At 51.5% G+C, this 15,155-nt stretch overlaps 1 protein-coding gene across 1 annotated transcript in view; it reads left to right on the forward strand.

Moving 5' to 3' along the window:
• The first annotated feature begins 3,999 nt into the window (after positions 1-3,999).
• The window catches only part of LOC119099841 (WD repeat-containing protein 47), a 28,495-nt gene continuing 17,339 nt past the window's right edge, over positions 4,000-15,155 (forward strand). Inside the window, exon 1 of the mRNA XM_037222936.1 lies at positions 4,000-4,784. Within this exon, the coding sequence (XP_037078831.1) occupies positions 4,203-4,784 (582 nt within the window). The 5' untranslated portion in view covers positions 4,000-4,202. The remainder of the gene's footprint in view (positions 4,785-15,155) is intronic.

Raw genomic sequence — 15,155 nt, forward strand, 5'->3', positions numbered from 1 at the left:
TTGGCCCCTTCACCTCATTAACCTCGCCCACAGCTGCGCAGTGCCGCCCGCAGTTAGCTTTTTACTGTCATGCCGGGTTAGTATCCGAGTTTTTGCCATGCATGGTTCGCGTGCTGTTGATGATTTCTAAAATTCCAAGTTTTTAATGCCGCATGGATAAGTTAAACGAGTCGGGTCACGAATACTGTGGCTGTTGTAGAGGGTATAATGATTCCAGAAATGTTAAGCTAAGTACCAAGGTTGCAGCTGAGTGCTACTGTTGAGCGCTACGGACGGGCTTGTTTGTATGTGTGCCACTTGGCAATAATATTTGTGTTGTGCTTCTGTGCTGCAGCGGATTAGTATTTAATAACGGACTTCGCGACTTTTTGCTGGTTTGCTGAGGTAAAAAAGGTCCACATGAAACAAAACTTGGTTGATATATATCTTGAAGTCTGGGGTGTTTTGCAGTCATTGTTTCAATCATTTCTATCTGCCTGGATACAACACAAAAAACAAGGAAGCCAACTGTCATCAGCCTGCAAACTGGCGCTGGCGAAGGTGCTGTTCAAAAACAGGCTGTTTGATAACCTGATCTGGAAAATGGTTGATTTACCTGAGGCGATAAAACTGAAAACATTCAAAGGCTAAAGAAGCGTAAGTCTGTTAGCTTATGCCTGCGTGGCTATTTCGACGATATATTTTGACAATATTTCAGTACAATGTTTATGTCGTTTGGACACAAGCAGGATGAACAAGATATTCAACTAGGCGGTGAATTATTCATTCAGCAGTGTACTTATGGCGATGAACACTATGAACACATGATAAACATGATGTTTAAGTTGTTAGATAACTACAGGCTTGTGTGTGCGCTTAGTTCTACAGTAATTCACGAAAGCAGAATGAACACGATCTCCTGGTAGTTGGAGCACAAGCTTTCTTTCGCAGGTGCGTGTCTTACTAAGTCATGTACTATACTATATATATACCACATATACTATATGCCAATAGTTGCTGAACAACCTGTAAGCGTTCGCACGCAAACGGAAGCGGAAAAGGCGGTAAAACGGGCGGGAAACGGGCGTGAAACCGTTTTGCTTTCCTCTGTAGGTCAAAATTTGAATATGCATGCATTTGTAAGCCACCCCACCTTTAAGCTAGGTTACATAGGCTAATTTTAGGCTTGAATAGTGCATTTCTTGAAATTGTGCAATATTTTTTTTCTGTATGCACTTTTCTCCCTGGTGATAGTTTCATCTAAGATATAAGAGATAAATACCATTGTAGATGCGTACAGGACCAGACATGCGGCTGTCGTTTTTTGTGTTTAATCCCACTTTACCGCTGTCTTATTTGGAAGTGGAATACTGAGGCAGTACTTGTCAGGGTTGTACTTGATTCCGACTGAAACTGCAAGTGCATCAGCGGGGTTTCGACACTGATTATCAAAACCAGGGCATATTTTTAATTGCCCTGACTCAGACCGAAGGGCACGTGCTCCAGTTGCACAACCGATTTTGATAGATCAGTTTGAAGCTCATATCAGTTAACAGTACAGTTTCCGTCGTCAAACAGTTTTGGGAGAGCGGTATTCGGGCTATAGCATTCAACGAGACAAAGGACTATCACTGGACAAAGGACTACTATAAAAGCAAAACGATGTCCATTGGAATCCACTTAGTGCCACATGTTTTCCGGACACGAAATCTGCTGTTATTTACGTTCAGACTAAGGCCGGCCCATTTTTCCTCCCATATCACTGCCTCACACGATGCCCACTCCTGCCCACATATTTTTTTAGAGAAATCATATAATCCTGATTAACCCTATTTCTTGCAAGCGGCTGATTAACCCTTTCCAGTGAGTACGCCTGCATTTTGTTGTTTGCTGCTCCTGAAACAGTCGTCGTAGCGTCTCGACATTGCGTGACAGAATCGAATCGTCAAACATGCGTTGTGTCAAAACAGGAAAAATCGGCCGGGCACAGGCCGTTGTTTTGGGAGGCAGCGTTCCGTGTGTCAAGGGTAAAAACGCAAGATTTTGGGCTATACTTCCGTTGCAGTGGTAAACTTAAGATCGCAGATACATCCATGCACTCAACTACATCAAAAATGTTGTATGCTCACAGATCTCGGGCAGAGACGCGCTCAGGTCATCTAAACTGTGAAGTACATTGGCGCATTACTTCGCTGTTGATTTCTGTTCTTAGCACTCGTACAATGCACGTATTGTTTCAGGCTTTCAGAGTACAAGGGCTTATCACAGGTGGCCACAGGTTGCCCTTGTCATGGCCACCCGCGCTGAGTGCGGTCATTGTGCGGTGTGAGGTATATTTCAGTTCGTACAATCAAGATGGAAAATCTGTCTCCGCCGCTCTAGGACATAAATAGACACCATGCGTCAAATCTGAGCATCGTGCACACGTTTGTTACCAGCTTAACCAAGGATTTTACTTTCTCCATCTTCAATAAGGAGAGCTATCACAAGGAAAGTAATTATGATTTGTTCTCTGGGCATGCCAGTGACATAAGTAGCACACACTTTTTAGGTAGCACAATGTATGGCAGCTTCCTCCACATGCTAGACTGAGTCTGCCATATGCAATGTGATGAAATATAACACTCAAGGAATGTTCAGCAAAGCACGTTATCCATCCAACAAATGGCCAATTGCCCAGGAAAATTGACGCTAATGGTCTATTGTTCACCCGGGTTCGCCTCTGCACAATGTATGTATGCTACTTTGCAAATGCGCTTGAAAGGTGCACATCTCAGTCTTTCGTAGTGAACTCCGACTTCCCGGGGGATCAAGCCACAGGTCTGCGTGGCAGAAGCCTCTCATCCACGCATCCCAGGTTAGGTAACCCTGTGAACCGCAGGAAAATGTGCAAACCAGGAATATTTCACCTGCATGGCATTGCGCGGGGTCGGAGACACGCTTTTTGGAATTACGCCTGCCCAAATTCTTCGTTCTCGGAGAACTAAAGTTGGCAGGCGGTTTTACGGGCACACTGACTGAGACCTGCGAACCCCGCACGCCAGTGAGGGTGTTTAGCAATGCAGAAAGACAGAGGGAAGCTTCTTAGGCTCGCTACACGTATGGATGTGCTGTCCTGCTTATGTTTTACCACCATAGCGGTGATGAAAACTAAGCTGTTTATAAGAACCAGAAACAGGCATGCTCGATAAATAGAGCTGCAGAGCATCAGTTTTGTACATACGTCTTGAAAAATTCCCTTGTACCGAAAGCGACGCCAGTTGTACCACGCACTCTCGCCCGCGTCCGAATCGACCCACTCGGAGCTGACGTTTGGGCCGGCTCAGACAAACCTGGCCTCGGGCAGAGTCTTGGGCCGGCGCTATCCACATTCCGCACGGCTCGATTTGGTCAAGCTTGTCCGCGGCTCGCAGCCGGCGCCATGGTTCGGACGCCCGCCGCTCTCTGAGACACGGTGCCAGACACCCCGCGGAAATATGATTTATCGCCTCGCCGCGTCTCACTCTCTGCTACACGGGTCTGCCTCAACCGTGCCGTGTTCAGCCGTCACGCTGCCTCTGTGGCCGGCCGTCTCTGTCCCCGCCCTCTGTCGGTGCCAGGTCAGAGGTCGGGGGTCAGCGTGACCAAGCGGTGCCGCGCAGGTCACGGTGACACGAGATCGCGGGGGGTCAAACGACCCCTTCATCGGCTGCCATCGTCGTGGACCTATTCTGTTTTACGGTCGGCATGCGCAGCGAGGAGCATGCTTCATGGGGCTAACGGTCTGTTGTTCCCTGCTGGGGTTGGCACACTTAACACTCGGCGGACACTGCCGAACTCTTGACTTGCTCTGGGCCAACGAGCCTGCTCCGATCCATCCAGGACCTCCGCCTCAGCGGGTGTGACGGCGTCCGCCCTGCGGGCCGTGTGACGTCACACCGGCGGTGACGTCACCTGCGGCGGGGCGGCGGCCGACCTCCGCCCGGAGAGGAGCGGCTCTTTTTACCGGGTCGACGGAGCGGGGCCGCAGAGCGACAGCGCGCCGGCTCTGGGACAGAGCGCTGTGTGCCGCGCGCCACGCTGGACCGAGGAAGCTGCGGCTAGCGGCCAACCGGGCCGACTGAGTGTCGGATTGCTGCGGCGGCTCGTCCCTGTCGTCACGTGACGAAGCTTGGCAGGCGGGTCTCCGCCGGACAGGTGCGTGAGCGTACCCCAGAAGCGCACGCGACAAGCACGCGACAACCATGACGGACTCGGACGAGCTGAACAAACAGGTGATGGACCGGCTCGAGGACCTCTTCAGGGACGTCAAGATATCCAACATGGAGACCCACATCCGCGAACAGCATCCGAACATCCGCAGAACGCCGGAAAGGGAGATCCACGACGGATCGTGCCCCCAAAGCCGCAAGAACTCCGTGGACGTGCGCCGGACCTCTCAGGACGTGCGCCGAACCTCACAAGACGTGCGCCGGGCCTCGCAGGACGTGCGCCGGGCCTCCCAGGACGTGCGCCACGGGCCGCACGAGATCCGCCGGGCCTCACTCAACACCGGCCGGATTTCCACGGCGGCCATCCACAACAGCAGCGCGGCCGCGCGCAAGGGCTCGTTTGGTGCGCGGCGCGACTCCACGCCGGTGAGCCTCCGTGAGCCGGGCTCGAGTCGGCGCGACTCGGCCGTTCGCCGCTGCTCGCTCGACTCGCTGGAGAGCGGCCGTCGAGACAGCCTGGCCAGCGTCGGCAGCGGCGGCTCGGGCGGCTCCGGCCATCTCGCAGACCTGATCGAGGAGAACGAAGAGGAGCCGGAGCCGCTGTCGCCGGCTCAGGTGAGTGACGTGCCGCTCGGCCGGGCAGCGCACCGGCCAGACTGCCTACTGGTCATATCTGCTCGCTGGCTCCACCGGCCAGACCGCTCGCTGGTCATCCCTGCTCGCTGGCTTCACCGGCCAGCAGGCCGAGCAGGCGGACACGGCATTTACGTAATGTCTCGCTGTCAGCCTGCGGGACGGAAACACAATATGGTGATTGAATGTGACATCTCCACGAGCTGCTTCTTGCCTCATTGCAACTCTGTTGGGGAATCGGTATCCAGAGGTACGGTACGGCGTCGCCGTGGACAAACGCCGCCAAACCTCGAGGCTATTTCAGCAGAAGCCGAGTGGTGTGTCCTAGGCGTACAGTAGTTGGTGCTCCCGATTATACCCGCTATCTTTGTAATCCCTGCCACGTAGCCCGTCTTCGCTAACTCTTTGGGCATGCCTGAATGTTTGCCAACATACAATTTGTTTGAATTTACGTTAATTAAAGCATATAATGAAGCCTCAAAGTGTGGAAATAAAAACAAACAAGCAGAAGAACATGACCTATTTCTTCACCTGTGCAGCACGTCATTTGCTCAGCTTTCAACTTCTTCTGGTTTTCATTCCAAAAGTTCATTTTTATTGAAACTCCATCCAACTTAGAAGGAATGGAACAAATAGCAGATCTCTTCCGCAACATCTTATACTCGACGTGTGCTGGTATTTTGACCGGCCTAGCACTACTGTATGATGATTCTCGCCAAGTGAAGACAACTCGGAACGAAGCGGGCCCGAAACCGAAAACTCACCTACCTGCCCTCTAGTGTCAGGCTCCGCTGGTCGTTCCGTTCACCGTTCCCTGTTTGTCATCGCCGGCGGGTCAGAGCTGAAGCGGAGTGGAACATTCATCTGGTGCTGTGGGCTGCACTTACACGGGTCATCCGCACGCGCCTGCACCGGAAGGAACGCCTTTGGCATTGAAGCGTCCTCTCCGTTACCACAATTATATTATGGAGTGCTTTCCAAACATTATCGTGTATTGCATCGTTAAAAACATTCAGCGAAGCAAGAACAAATACCAGCTTGTGCATTGTACTGGAGTCATGCATAGGTATTTGTTGACACACTGATCGGTACAGCAGCAGAACAGCAGCTGACCGGTCCAAGACGCGTGCCATGCTTTCCAGCAGTAATGCGGCTCCCAATTCAGTTGTAGGGGGAGCAGGGCCTTAGCCCTCCCCCCCCCCATTTTTACCTGTTTGTTGGCATATTTTGGGGCAGGTTAGGTAATTTTTGTACTGTTTCAGCCGTCTTACTCATTTTGCGAAACTGCGTCCCTGTTCTCCCGTGTGATTTGAGATTTCTCTAAGTGTGTCCAGTGAGTGGCAGTTCTTTCACCACCATCGCAGCAGGTACTGTGCGTCCGCATCCAGCCGGTGTCATCGATGGTGTCATCACCAAACATAGGATGGCTCTACAAGTACGCGCAGAGGAATGCCCCCCCCCCCCGATAACACCGATGCGTGTCACCATTTGCATCGCTCGCATGGCCGCCACACTTCAGATGTCAGGCTAGTGAACAGCCATCAGTGGTGGTCTTAATATCAGGATCAGGCACAGTGGTATTTGCTACGTTCTATCATCGCCATTACCTGCCTGCGGGTACATCGGTGAAAATAATGGATAGGTCTTAAACATGATGCCGCAAGCCTGTGCTTGAATCTTACCAAATACTCATATTCCTAGGGAAAAACCGGCGAGCATTTTCTCTGAAACCAGTGGTCTTGGTTGCATGCATGTCAATGAATACAATAAGCTTAAACAAGGTAACAGGCTTAGCACCGAGTGAGTATCTAGCTTGGTTTTACTGACTCCATGGTAATTGTAAAGCTTGAAGCGAGAGAGAGAGAGAGAGAGAGAGAGAGAGAGAGAGAGAGAGAGAGAGAGAGAGAGAGAGAGAGAGAGAGAGAGGAGATAGAGAGAGAGAGAGAGAGAGAGAGAGAGAGAGAGAGAGAGAAGAGAGAGAGGAGAGAGAGAGGAGAGAGAGAGAGAGAGAGGAGGAGAGATAGAGAGAGATAGAGAGAGAAGGAGAGAGAAGAAGAGAAGAGAGAGAGAGAGAGGAGAGAGAGAGAGAGAGAGAGAGAGATGGATGGATGGATCTCCGTGCGTGGTGTCCCGGCCCCACCCTCGGCGGGGGGCCGTTGTTGTGACCCCTGCGCGGGCCCACACGTGACATCACCGCTCTGTAATCACCAGCGTCGCGTCCGGCCGTGTCACGTTATGTTACGTCACGACTGTGTGCAGGCGGCGGGCGCCGACAACAGGCAACAGCGAGGCGTGCTTGTCACGACGGCTGTGTGGCGGGTGTTCGGCCTGTGCTTGCACGCTGGGGTCATGCGGGTATCAAGGGAAATTGACGGCAATCTGAAGATATCGAGGCAAGCATCCTAAGTTATAAAAAGCTCTCAAATAACTATTTACATACTTTGAGGGAAAAACTGCTTTTGACGACCTAATGTCTCTAATTATTAAAGATGCTCGTCAGTACGACATTGTTTGATTGCGTCATCGTACCGTGCACAACATTAATGGTAAGCCAACCGATGGCCGTTATATCTGGAAATCGTGCTCACAAACGCCAGATTTGAACGACTGGACAATAGCTTGTTTTTTCTATTGTTTGTTCTATTGTTTCGATAAAACTACGCTGCCGAAATATCAACGCATCTATATCTGTTGGTTTTTCTCCGAAGAATAAGGCTATTACTACTGCCTTATCTCTGTTTCTTGGCCTTAATCTTCGCATGACCAATGAAATGTCATAATTTGAATGGTATTGTGTTGTCAGGGATGCCTGGGTAATCTTGGAGTAGTTTGCACGAAATGGTCTGCACATTTTCACCGACGTGTAGCTCAGAAACTAGACGGGTTTAGGTCTTAAGAAGGACAGGGCTGTGAATTGCATCGAGTGCTCTACAAGATGGCCACTTCAGTTCAAAGCCCCATACAAATGTGAAACACTGCTTTTAAGGCTCAGATAAAATTTTAGGCCACTGGCTAGAGATTGCTGATGGTTTTCGATGTCACTGAAGGGATACTGCTCCGTTTTAGCATTGCTATGGCAGTCGTAACCCACACCACCGGTGTGTCACTCGCTTCGTTGCTGGACGTGTATGGTAGGATTCGCGCGACAAATGCTCATTGTCCGTACACCAGACAAATAATGGATGGAAGCTTTTCAGCACCGGAATGGGGCCATTGCCGTGTCTCTGTTGCTCATTTTTAGGCGACGTCGGAGCCCGCAACGGTTCAGCTCCGCAGTACGCCGAGGACTAAGGGCTGGTTTTACATCCGCCACGGCCTTGACCACTCACGTGCCTCCGCCGCGCAACAAACAGGCGTCTGTTACCCGAAGCGTTGTGTTTTGAACAGTGGAAAACAAGAGCGTGAAACTCATCAACTTTCGACTGCAACATTGCACGTTGTCATGCAATGGGATCGCTGAAGCGGAAACCCTGATGCAGCCGCGGTGACCTCATTCTCTGCGAGGGCCGATGGATGGCCATGATTCACAGTCAAGGCCGCGGCAGTGAATGAATTAACTACGTGGCCACCATTCTGCTGAGTTGATGGGAATCACCCCCATTGTATCCAGAGGTCATGGGTAACTGGCACAGGTCTCGTTCGATGTGACATTTCCGTGCTCTCCCCTCATCCACGGCTCACCTTCCTTTCTACATGGTGAATGGTCTGAACTCGATTCTGTCTGGTCTTTTTCGCGGTATTGTTCGGACGGGCATGCTCCCCGGCTATGCGTTCCTTCAAGGAACGCCTTCGTCAAATGTGGGCCAATGTCATAAGGTTCGAATGCCGCTGGAAAATGACGGAGAAACGCCTCCTATCGCCAGTACAGAAGAACAGCAAGGACATGCACCTTAGCAATCGGTAGGGGCATGGTATCCAACATTTCCTTCGAACTTGCGTCTTGTTCTTGCTATTTCTATCGCTACATGGGTCACTCACAAGGTTACACATGGCATGCTTTCTGTAGATTTCGAAGTCGCCATCCGGCGAGTCACGAGTATCGCTGGCGTCTGCGTGTGCCGTGCAGATGCTTGGCACCCAGTCGCTGGAAGTGCCGTTACGGCAAATAATGAATAGAAATTATGTCATTTCTCACAAAATGATGACTCTAATGTACCATATTCCGCAAGTGGCAGCCTGCCGCTATCCAGTACAGTTCACTGGACGGGTGAACTTATTTTCCCCGAAAAATCAAACAGGGTCCGTTTAAATCCAGCTCGGCTCTGATTGGTTATAATGCCACCAGATATAACACTTTATCTTTCCTAAGAGGAACCAGGCGGAATAAAAGTAAGAATACAGAAAAGCATATAGCGTCCACCTTACCCACCAGACACTGGACCCGATTCAGCCTGTCATAGACACAACGGGACTGCCGCCCGGAGGTAGGTCTTCTGGAAAGCACGTTGTCTGCTGCTCCACCTATGGGTCACATCTCATCCGCTGGCGGCCGGCCGTAACCGCCGCCTGGTCAGCACCAGGACGGCGCACCGGCGCACTGATGGCAGCACGCCCAGGTCAGCCTGTCCAGGTCAGCCTGTCCAGGTCAGTCTGTCGTAGTCAGCCTGTCCAGGTTAACCTGTCCAGGTCAGTCTGTCGTAGTCAGCCTGACCATGTCAGCCTATCGTGGTCAGCCTGTCCAGGTCAGTCTGCTTCAGGTCAGCCTGTCGCAGTCAGCTTGCCGAGGTCAGCCTGTCCAGGTCAGCCTGTCTAGGTCAGCCTGCCCAGGTCAGCCTGTCCAGATCAGGGTGCAGAGCGGATCAGCCAGCCAGCCGCTCTAGCTCTGCCCGGCGGCGCCACGGGGGCCCGAGTGACCTGCGCCCCCGGCCCGGTGCGGCCCCGGCGTCGCGCCTCACACAACGGCGCGGCGCCGCCGAGGCCGGCCGCGCGCCGAATACAGAATACGGGAGTACGCGTGTCGCACCGCAGCCTTGGCGGTCAGCGTCGTACGCTGAAGGTCGGTCGGTAACTGGGTCGGCCGGCCGCTCGTTCGGCGCCGGGCCGCCCAGCCGCGCCAACGACCTGGAGCGTACCGGCGCCCGACTGGCACCGCCTGAGGTCACGGCTCGGGCTGTCAGCCAGGACGGGGTCGGGACCTCTCGCTGACGGCACGGCCAGGGACGAGACTCGGCAAAGGTCCCGGATGTCCAGGCCCGGAAGCGCTGCAAGCTCGCGCGCAGATGTCCGATTCCGGATCGACCATGTGTGGAGGAGCCCAGTTTCTAGCTGGCACGACAGTGTGACGACGTGTTGAGATGGAATGCAGGCGATTTGTACAGCTGAGCTTTCTCCCTGGCATCCATTTGAGACGGCGAAATTAGAGGCTGCTACGTCAGTTATGTACCGTAGCTCAACATCCGTATTAAGCCGCCCAATGAGAGGTTATTATGAAGCCAGCGAAATGTGCGCAAACATATTGCACAACGATATCAATGATCAGCAAATTCGGTGCAACGTGAATGTCTGTTGTCGGAAGTTCTTTTTATGTCATCATTCCTAGTAACGCCTTTCTATGCCATGCCGTGACCATTCTCCAAAGCAAAAGGCCATCTACCGAAGGAGCGTTTTTGTCATGCGATGGTCTGTGGAATTTCTCAACAGTTAACGTCTTACATTATATATATATATATATATATATATATATATATGTATATATATGTATATGTATATAACGAAAATGTGCGTTCTTTTTTAGGCTGTCTTTGTCCGAAACGCCGGTGACAAACGCCTGTCTGGATTTGCCGTAACTTTAAGATGCTCCAAGTGGCCTCTGCTCTCCCACGATAGAGCCGATTCAAAGTGATTCACGAATTCACAGGGCTTCCATTCGTTGGTATCGCCCTGCTCACTTCGGACTCAAAAGGATTTGCTGGGAAGAGGCGATTGTCCGTCAGACGTTCCAGTCCACACCCTTACGGGCGATACTAAAACACAAAAACACATTCGTCTCCACTTTGAATCGCGGTGCGAAGACTTGCCCACGTGCCGGCCGTCGCCGCTGTTCCCCTGTGCGGTGTCGGTTGAACTTGAGGTCGGGGTCGCACTGCTCGTGTGACTCCATCCCACCCGACCTGAATCACGGGGCCAGTCTGGCCGCCGCCGAGCGGCCGGTTCGATGCCGGTCACGTGGCGCCGCTGCCCCCTGACCTTCCTGCCGATGCTCCAGTGGCGGTCGGGCCGGCGTGAGTCATCGGACACGGCGCCGCGCTCGGCCTGGTCCCGGCCGCCGGGCGCGCGTGGCGACCCCAGTTTTTGCCGCCGTCTCCGGGGGCTTTTTCATCGGCGACGCTCGCGAGTTATGTTTTGTGTGGAGAAACGCTTTTCGACATGATTGATCGGCGGAGAGATCGTTGTTCTTGGGCATCAAAACACCAACAGGTGCGCGCTGACTCGTGGCTGCTTTTGTTGACCAAGGAGAAGCATTTTGCGCAACGTTCCAATGGATAAAGAGGTTCTGCGTGGGTTCGTGCAGCCTTGGAGTAAAAACGCGCAGCGAAACAAACAATGCACGTGTGAAGCTAGCTGCTCTCATTTACATTTATAAACGCGTTTCTCACTGAAATTTAGTTGCAGCCTTACAAGCCGTGGACGGCTGGCTTTAACACAACTATTTAGGGCGAATGACACCGTTAGAACCGTTATGAAGAACAGAGGCGAAACCGCAGTATTTCGTCACACATCTGGTTTAATCGATCGTCAGCCAGGGTCGTTAAATATCGACTACCGACTGCTAAATGTGCCGCCGCATCCGCGGAAATGTGTGGCAAGCAGGAGGAGCAGATATCGAATAACACTGTCGACGTTATCCCCAGGTGAATGATGGAATACTGGCCCAGCCACGAACCGTGAGTTAGTTCTATCCCTGCTATTCTGTTAATAACTCCTGTATCGTATGTTATGACGCCTCTTCAACAAGTTTTGAAACCACATAGTGGGCAAGCTTGGCACACTACAGGCAGTTTTGTTCAGTCTAGGTATTACTCCCTCAATTGGAAACACTATAAACTAAGGACAAGATCACTGCCAATTTTGGCCTTCATTTGATGGGCACAGTCCTTCAACACAAGTGGCCTCTATCTCTCAGCGCGTGTGATGCATTGGTCGCCTGTGCCTCAAACAGAATATAAATACCCGGCGATTCGCACCCTTTGCCCGAATTTGCCGATACTGGTCGATCTTGCGATCCGGATCTTGTGGTCAGGTCGTTCCACCCACTGAGGCGTTACTTCACAGCCTTTACAAGGTCTACTAACGACTAAGCAGTCGTGCACCTTAAGCAAATGTCCTTGAGTGTGTAAACCATGCTTCGTTGATGGCACCCCTCTCATGAAACAAAAATTCCGCTGGTATTACAACAGTGTACATGGGAAAACCGTAGCCTCAGAAAGACTGCGACGTCTTGAGGACTAGACGTGGTCCACATTTCAAAAGGGACTGCATCGCATCACATAATCACATCGGGCGTATTTGGAAGGCCGCTGAAAACAGGCGGTGGCTGTAAAGAATCACTATGGCTCCCACACACCCGCCTCAGCAGCTCCTCGCTTTAGCTCACTAATGACGCCGATAATGGGTAGGAATTCGCTTGGCATCGCCGACGGTACATCTCCCGGCTCAGCAGGAGCCGTCACGAGACACTGGGGCCAGACGGGCGGGCCGCGGCGGCTCAGTTCGCGGGCGGGACTGGGAGTCATGGTAACCGGGAGGGAGGGAGGCGACCGAAAACCGTTCCTCGTAAATGTGTGTGGAGCCAACCGTGGTTCGATGAAACACAAGACGGCCTGATGATTCAACGCATTCCAAGACAACATTCATGCATCATGCAAAGAACGACTTTTGAGCGACATAACTGAACGTATGTTGTGCTACGCACGAACTACGTGTCGCGGCAAGTTGGCTCTGATTGAAAGTAAATAAGGGTTCTGGCTACTTTAAGCGTCAGCCCACTTGTCCAGACATCTCTGCCTTATCATCAGAACGCTGACGTAATCCCGACTAGCTGCATCCCCCCGAATGTCTGCGTGGTTGGCGCAGCGGACGCAGAAGCCGTCGCAAATACATCTGACACCCACGTGCTACCCACGGCGCCGCAACCTTTCGTCCCACGCGTGATCTTCAGGCTTACAACAGAGTGTAAACAGCCGCTGATTTGCGTTTATGGACTCTAATTGGTGGCGGGGATGAGTTGAGGACAACGAGGTGGCGACATTTTCAAGGTCGGCTTTTCTCTGGGCTGACTGAGGATTGTGCAAAGCAGCCTAAACTGCATGCATCAGAGCATTGTTTGGTATGACAAACTTGATCCAAATCGTACCAAGCTTTTTAAAACGAATACTTTGACGCTCACTTTGTAAAGTGAGCTTTAAGGTACTTGCTAACTTCGGCCTTTCAAACAGGTGAACTGCGATGTTCCACTACGCAGTTAAACTGGCACAAGTTTACTGATTAAATAATACTTGCAAGCCTTCGTCAGGTATGTAAAAGTGGTAAGCATTAAGATTTTAAGTTATTCGTAGCTTACCATTTTTGAGCCAGATGTCCCAAACGTACGCTATAGTACTTATTCGCCGGAGAATGCTAAAAATACAAATATTGCATGCTACCTAGAGCTGTAGCGTTTTTATCACACACCCTGAGAAAAAAATTGATCATTTTATACACCATGAGAATCTAAATATAAGCAGTACCCGAAGCGTGTCATAATATCGGAAAAAATTCCGCACACCGGAGAGATCGATCTCGGTGAGGTAACTGGACACCATAGCTTCTCGTAAACATAATTTTACTTTCGTTTATTACTATACTTTCTGTAATAGATACGTCAGGAAATTGTGATGTTCGCAAAAATAGAAAGCGTTAAACCAGCAGCGCGTAAAACCTTCGCGTGCTATTCCGAACACACCATCATCACTATTCCTTGTTTCGATGAGTCCTCACTTACTGTTAAACTAGCTTCCGCTTTTAGTGAACGAACGTGTCTTTTCTGGAAGACTTGGCCGCCGGGTCCGTCTTCTGCGCAGAGCAGGCAGGACGCTGCGCGGCATCTCAGCGCGCCACAATGCGCTCGGCCGGGGCCGCCCGGTCCGGTCATCCGTTCGTATCTGCGTCATTTCTGGAGGAGCTCGGCTCCTGGGCGGGCCCCTTGTAATCGGGCATGGAAAGTGGGGCCGAGAACGCAGCTGCGAGTTCACTACTGCCAACGAGCGTTCCCATTCGGCCGACCGACCGATGCAGTTAATCAGCTCCGGCGCGTGCTGGGCAGATACGTCACGGTGACAGTCGGACAGTTTTTGTGCCGTACACGACAGTCTTTCACCTGATGTTTATCTCCTAGATCTGCCTCGCTCTTCCTAACTCTCTCTCTCTCTCTCTCTCTCTCTCTCTCTCTCTCTCTCTCTCTCTCTCTCTCTCTCTCTCTCTCTCTCTCTCTCTCTTCTCTCTCTCTCTCTCTCTCTCTCTCTCTCTCTCTCTCTCTCCTCTCTCTCTCTCTCTCTCTCTCTCTCTCTCCTCTCTCTCTCTCTCTCTCTCTCTCTCTCTCTCTCTCTCTTCTCTCTCTCTCTCTCTCTCTCTCTCTCTCTCGTCTCTTCTCTCTCTCTCTCTCTCTCTCTCTCTCTCTCTCTCTCTCTCTCTCTCTCTCTCTCTCTCTCTCTCTCTCTCTCTCTCTCTCTCTCTCTCTCTCTCTCTCTCTCTCTCTCTCTCTCTCTCCTCTCTCTCTCTCTCTCTCTCTCTCTCTCTCTCTCTCTCTCTCTCTCTCTCTCTCTCTCTCTCTCTCTCTCTCTCTCCTCTCTCTCTCTCTCTCTCTCTCTCTCTCTCTCTCTCTCTCTCTCTCTCTCTCTCTCTCTCTCTCTCTCTCTCTCTCTCTCTCCCCTCTCTCTCTTGCTCCATGCTTTACAACGCACGCACGCACAAGCAAACACATACCCAAGTACAGACATGAAGCTACGCACTGTGGCTCAAGCTCAAACCTCGCCGAAGGGCAGTAATTCTCCTTTACGTTGTTGACAAGAAGTGGTGGTAGACAAGCCCGTTGTCATGTGACCCCAAGGGAGCCGAAGCCGCGAAAAAACGGCGGAGAGTCTTGTTTCTCAGGAATGCAACATCATCCAAACGTCGTCCAAAGCCTTTACGGCTTGACAGCATGGGGTTAACTGGCCGGTCAGAGTAGCTAAAATTAGATCTGTTTTAGCTTCTCAGGCCAAAGCAACTTAAATCATTAGAAATACAGAGTAAAATGCACGCCTTGTGCACGACTTTTTCAACGAATTGGGTACACCATCGTGTTCTGGATAAGTTACTGAGCAATAAAGTAGCTTA

This window comes from Pollicipes pollicipes, unplaced genomic scaffold (genome assembly GCF_011947565.3).
Source record: "Pollicipes pollicipes isolate AB1234 unplaced genomic scaffold, Ppol_2.1 Scaffold_4881;HRSCAF=5763_pilon_pilon_pilon, whole genome shotgun sequence".
In the NCBI taxonomy this organism is placed as follows: domain Eukaryota; kingdom Metazoa; phylum Arthropoda; class Thecostraca; order Pollicipedomorpha; family Pollicipedidae; genus Pollicipes; species Pollicipes pollicipes.